The 6,555-nt window shown below is 44.0% G+C and overlaps 1 protein-coding gene across 1 annotated transcript; it reads left to right on the forward strand.

The window, feature by feature from the left end:
• The first annotated feature begins 1,210 nt into the window (after window positions 1-1,210).
• On the forward strand, window positions 1,211-6,293 carry LOC122966802. Its single transcript, XM_044331129.1, has one exon. It carries the CDS (start codon window positions 2,250-2,252, stop codon window positions 6,291-6,293), a length of 4,044 nt encoding a protein of 1,347 aa, XP_044187064.1. The 5' UTR covers window positions 1,211-2,249.
• Window positions 6,294-6,555: the final 262 nt, after the last annotated feature.

Raw genomic sequence — 6,555 nt, forward strand, 5'->3', positions numbered from 1 at the left:
GTAACATGAAGTGCACAATGGGCGTTCCACAAGGGTCAGTGTTAGGTCCCCTAATTTAGCCTATATATTAATGATCTCCCTCAACATGTCATGATGTAGAAGTACAAATGTATGCAGATGACACCGTTCTGTACACACATGCAAAAACAGCTGAGTTAGCTGCTGCTAAGCTAACAATTGCATTGGAAAGGATCACACATTGGCTTGATCAATCATGTCTGAGTCTAAATGTAAACAAGACAAAAGGTATGTTTTTCTCTGAAACTATGGTACAACCTCCTAATGCTGATATTTTCATCAAAGGTGAAAAAAATGACATAGTTACTGATTTTAAATATCTTGGTGTGACACTGGATCCAAATTTGAACTTTAAGATGTTAAAACATGGTTAAAACCATAAAGTACAACTTAGCAAATTTTAGACATATTAGAAACTATCTCTCTTTGGATGGAGCCAAGATATTTATGCATGCTATGATTCTTTCCCATATGTCTTACTGCATCACATGTTGGGGGCAGGCTGGAGAAACAGCCATAAAACCTCTTGAGTCCTCATACAAACAAACTATAAAAACTCTGGACAAAAAGCCAATACATTTCCATCACTGTAGGGTACTGGAGAAATACAATTTACTGAGCTTTGACAATTTTAGATTATTCTCAAATTTGTGCCTAGTTTATAAAATTTTAAATGGTTTGGCCCATCCTCCACTATGTGACTTTGTGTACACTCGATCAGTAAATTCTATTAGATCCTCCAGAATATCCTCTATACAAGATTGTACCATAAAATTTCATCGCACTGCTTTTGGGCAGTCAGCTTTCTCTGTGAAAACCACAACTCAGAGGAATGCCCTACCTGATGATATGAAGAACTGTAGTTCTATCAATACATTCAAGGCCAAATTAAAAAATCCACTAAAGACCAATCAGCTGTGTGACCACTGAGTCTAGTTTACATTATTAATTTCTAATTGACATTGTGGTGTGGTTGTATGTGATGTGCTGTTGTGTGTAGCTTTGTATTTTGTATGGTATGTTCTGTGTGGGGTTTTTTTTTTTTTTTTTTTTTTTAATTTGTACTGTTTGTTGTTGTGCTGTTGTATGTTTTGATTGTGGGGGACTACGGATGCAAATTAGCTTTGAGCTAACTCCGCTGCAGTGCATCTTTAATGTTTAAAACTGCACACTGTCCCAATCAATAAATCAAATCAATAATAATAATTTGCTACCGTTAAAATGCTTTATTGAACATTTGTGTTTCTTATAGTAAAAATACTACAATTTTCCAGATCAGATTTTATGTATTTTGTGTTTCTTGGGTCCAGTATGATGATATATTATGTCAAAGTGAAAAAAGAATTGTCAGGTCATATAGGTGATATGCTGAAAAAAAAGATACCAAACATTGGCAAGTGATATATATAAAGGCAAATTCAAAAGTATGCAGAAATGGCCAAAATAGTTCAAGACTCCTAAGGGTTAAGGAAATCTTAACTTAAGATGCTTTGTGCATCTTAAGCAGCTAAAAAGAAAAGAACATGAAGCTGCAATGAAGAACACTGAACTAGTTGTTGAAAGGGAAAAACACCTCCAGGAGTACGTTCAGCATGAACTTTGCGAGGCTGCAGACAGTCAGTAAAATGCTCCGCATCTCTTAGGGGGTCATAGTTTCATATTTGAGGGGAGGAACATGGCCACATTTGTAAACCCATTTTAACCAGAATGATACACAGTTAATTGAACATCAGTGAACATCTCTCAGTTATCAACAACATGAAGGGACTAAGGCAACTCAGGGCCCGTATTCAATGTCCAGATAAACAATATTTGTAAGAACTGATAGCATTTTGCCTAGGGAAAATTCTGCCCTGACAACAAGTGAAACCAAATATTATTATACTACATTTCTCTTTATTTGTTGCTATGCAACAGTAACCAGAATGGCTGGTCAGAAAATTCAACAGTGCATAGCAACAGTAACCAAGGGGGCTTAGCTTAGCAAAGAGATTTGTGCATGATGTCACAGAGATCAAAGAAAGTGATGTCCCAGAATGCTTTGATATCCCAAAACAGACTTTAATGTCATTGGTTCAAAGGGAAACTGGAATATTCACAGGTTAGACACTTGAGAGACAATTTCACATTGAGTACCACGCAACGGGATACAAAACTAACAACTAGCAACACGACACTATACTAACGCCCAACACAACACTATACTCACACAATACAAACAACAAACTGAAATGGCTCCACCACAATCCACCATTTTGTCCAAGGCTGACTGGGAAAGAATCCAGTCTGCGGCCAAAGAGTGCACCAGACGGGAAGTGGATCACCAGAAATCCAGAGCAGAGGAAAGACGCCAGAAAGCCCGATGGATAAAGATACAGGCGGCAAAAAAACTTAAGGAAGAAAAGGAAGAACGTTTGAATATGCTTGCTGCGGAGGAGGTTGAATCAAAGAGACAGGATTGGCAACAAGCAGTTGACAAAGCCAATATTAAGAGGTTTTACGATAACGGCTGTGTCAGAAAATTTAACCGTGCACTCCTGTCGACACAAGTGCAGAAGGAGAATGAGTTACGGATTGAATTTAACCGAGAAAAACAGAGGATTAATAAAGAAAAACAGAGACAGTCTGAAGAGGGATTGAGCTGTAGACAGGAAGAAGCTCTGAGGCAAGAGCAGGAGAAAGCACGTCAGAGACAGCTTTATAACCAGGCTGTGGCAAAACATCAAGCTGAGCAAATGAAGGAGAAAAAACAGGTGAAAGAGAAAGAGAGGCAGATGGAGAAGGAAGAGAGAGACAGACTCCGTGCCCTTGATGAATTGCATGCGCAAGAAGTAAGACATCAGGCAAAGAAAAAAGCTGAGTCTAAGAAGAGCGTTTTGAAATTTAGACTGGATGATATTTCCAATCAAAACTTCCACAGAGAAAAGCAGGCACAGGCATTAATTATAGAGGAGAAGAAAATAAAATGTGTTCAGTCTGATATAGAAGCAACATTACAGCAAAGAAAAAATTACCAAGAAGAAATGTTCAGAAAGCGCCAGATAAAAAGGGAAATTGTGACAGACAAATTTGCAGTGACAGTGAAAGAGGAGGCTGCCACTACAGCTCTGAGGGAGGAGGCCAAATTTGTTAAGGCAGTGGCTGAGAAAGAAGCAGAACTGGCAAAGCAGAAGAAGGATAAGAAAGAGAAGAGGGCTGCTATGCTTCAGTCTATTTCTGCCCATCGCAAGGCAAAAATACAGGAGAGAGACCTGAGGAAAAAGGAAGAGCATGAGAATAACCTGGACTGGTTTCAAGCCCAGAGAGAGTCTACAAGGCTGTTCCGGGAAAAGGCTGAGCTAAAGGCTCAGAAAACAAAACAAAAGCAAATCCAGTGTCAGGACTTCAATCTTGCCAAAATGGCTGAAAGTCAGGCCCATCTTCAACAGCTAAAAAGGGAGGAACATGATGCTGCAAAGAAGGATGCTGAACTGATTGCTGAGAAGGAAAAACACCTCCAGGAATATATTCAGCATGAACTTTGCAAGGCTGCAGACAGTCAGCGAAATGTTGGGCATCTTTTAGCTGCAAGCACAGGAGGGCGTGGTTTCATGGTTGATGGAGAGGAACCTGGCTACATCTGCAAAGGCACTGGTGAGTCAATGCCCAGATTTGCCACTGACCAGACCCGCTTTATGAAACAGTATCTGGAACGCGACAGGCTACAGCTTACATATGTAGAGACAGGTAGGGAGGGTGATCTGGAGCCAACTCGCTTCCCACTGATTTCTAAAGCAATAAGGGTAAAATCTACAGACACCTCAGCATTAAAGCAGACAACTAGAGAACGATGTAGCCCCACTGTTGGTATGGAGGGGTCCAACTACCTCTCCATAGATACGGGTGAATCATTGCCCAGACTGGCCACTGATAAAACTAGATCGACAAAGCAGAATCTGGAGCAAAACAAGCTGCAGCTAACTTACAAGGAGAACAGTAAGACCGATTTTCAGTCAACTCCCCTACCACCCATTTCCACAGAGGAAGTCCCTGCAGGACGACGTCGCTCCAATGTTGGTAGGGAGAGGTCCAGCTATTGCTCCATAGATACAGGTGAATCACTGCCCAGATTGGCTACTGATGAAACCCGACGGACCAAGCAATATCTGGAGCGAAACAAGCTGCAGCTAACTTACATGGAGAACAGTAACGCCAATCTTCAGTCAAATCCTCTACCACCCAGTTCCATAAAGGAAGTCCCTGCAGGACAACGTCGCTCCAGTGTTGGTAAGGAGAGGTCCAGCTATTGCGCCACAGATACAGGTGAATTATTGCCCAGATTTGCCACTGATAAAACCCGAATGACCAAGCAGTATGTGGAGCGAAACAAGCTGCAGCTAACTTACATGGAGAACAGTAACGCTGATCTTCAGTCATCTTCTCTGCCACCCATTTCGATTAAGAAAGTCACTGCCGGACCACATTGCCTCCCAGCTGGTGTGGAGGGGTCCCACAGCTGTTGTAAAGGTACAGGGGAGTCATTGCCCAGATTGGCCACTGATGAAACCCAATCGACCAAGCAATATGTGGAGCAAAACAAGCTGCAGCTAACTGACAAGGAGAACGGTAAGGCCAATTTTCAGCTAACTCCCCTGCCACCCATTTCCATAAAGAAAGTCCCTGCCGGACCACGTTGCCTCCCAGCTGGTGTGGAGGGGTCTGACTACCGTTGTAAAGGTACAGGGGAGTCATTGCCCAGATTGGCCACTGCTAAAACCCGATTGACCAAGCAGTATCTGGAGCGAAACAAGCTGCAGCTAACTTACATGGAGAACAGTAACGCCAATCTTCAGTCAAATCCTCTACCACCCAGTTCCATAAAGGAAGTCCCTGCAGGGCAACGTCGCTCCAGTGTTGGAAAGGAGAGGTCCAGCTATTGCGCCACAGATACAGGTGAATCATTACCCAGATTTGCCACTGATAAAACCCGAATGATCAAGCAGTATGTGGAGCGAAACAAGCTGCAGCTAACTTACGAGGAGAACAGTAAGGCCAATTTTCAGTCAACTCCCCTGCCACTCATTTCCACAAAGAAAGTCCCTGCTGGACCACGTTGCCTCCCAGCTGGTGTGAAGGGGTCCCACTACTGTTGTAAAGGTACAGGGGAGTCATTGCCCAGATTGGCCACTGATGAAACCCAATCGACCAAGCAATATGTGGAGGAAAACAAGCTGCAGCTAACTGACAAGGAGAACGGTAAGGCCAATTTTCAGCTAACTCCCCTGCCACCCATTTCCATAAAGAAAGTCCCTGCCGGACCACGTTGCCTCCCAGCTGGTGTGGAGGGGTCTGACTACCGTTGTAAAGGTACAGGGGAGTCATTGCCCAGATTTGCCACTGCTAAAACCCAATTGACCAAGCAGTATCTGGAGCGAAACAAGCTGCAGCTAACTTACGAGGAGAACAGTAAGGCCAATTTTCAGTCAACTCCCCTGCCACTCATTTCCACAAAGAAAGTCCCTGCTGGACCACGTTGCCTCCCAGCTGGTGTGAAGGGGTCTGACTACCGTTGTAAAGGTACAGGGGAGTCATTGCCCGGATTGGCCACTGCTAAAACCCAATTGACCAAGCAGTATCTGGAGCGAAACAAGCTGCAGCTAACTGACGAGGAGAACGGTAAGGCCAATTTTCAGCTAACTCCCCTGCCACCCATTTCCATAAAGAAAGTCCCTGCCGGACCACGTTGCCTCCCAGCTGGTGTGGAGGGGTCTGACTACCGTTGTAAAGGTACAGGGGAGTCATTGCCCAGATTTTCCACTGATAAAACCCGACTGACCAAGCAGTACGTGGAGCGTAACAAGCTGCAGCTAACTGACGAGGAGAACGGTAAGGCCAATTTTCAGCTAACTCCCCTGCCACCCATTTCCATAAAGAAAGTCCCTGCCGGACCACGTTGCCTCCCAGCTGGTGTGGAGGGGTCTGACTACCGTTGTAAAGGTACAGGGGAGTCATTGCCCAGATTTTCCACTGATAAAACCCGACTGACCAAGCAGTACGTGGAGCGTAACAAGCTGCAGCTAACTTACATGGAGAACAGTAAGGCCAATTTTCAGTCAAATCCTTTGCCACCCATTTCCACAAAGAAAGTCCCTGCCGGACCACGTTGCCTCCCAGCTGGTGTGGAGGGGTCTGACTACCGTTGTAAAGGTACAGGGGAGTCATTGCCCAGATTGGCCACTGATAAAACCCGATTGACCAAGCAGTATCTGGAGCGAAACAAGTTGCAGCTAACTTAAAGGAGAACAGTAAGGCCGATTTTCAGTCAACTCCCCCACCACCCATTTCCATAAAGGAACTCCCTGCAGGACGACGTCAATCCAATGTTGTTAAGGAGAGGTCCAGCTATTGCTCCATAGATATAGGTGAATCATTGCCCAGATTGGCCACTGATAAAACCCAATTGACCAAGCATTATCTGGAACGAAACAAGCTTACAAGGGGAACAGTAAGGTAAGTCTTCAGTCATCTCCCCTACCACCCATTTCCATAAAGGAGGTC

This window comes from Thunnus albacares, chromosome 17 (genome assembly GCF_914725855.1).
Source record: "Thunnus albacares chromosome 17, fThuAlb1.1, whole genome shotgun sequence".
Taxonomy (NCBI): domain Eukaryota; kingdom Metazoa; phylum Chordata; class Actinopteri; order Scombriformes; family Scombridae; genus Thunnus; species Thunnus albacares.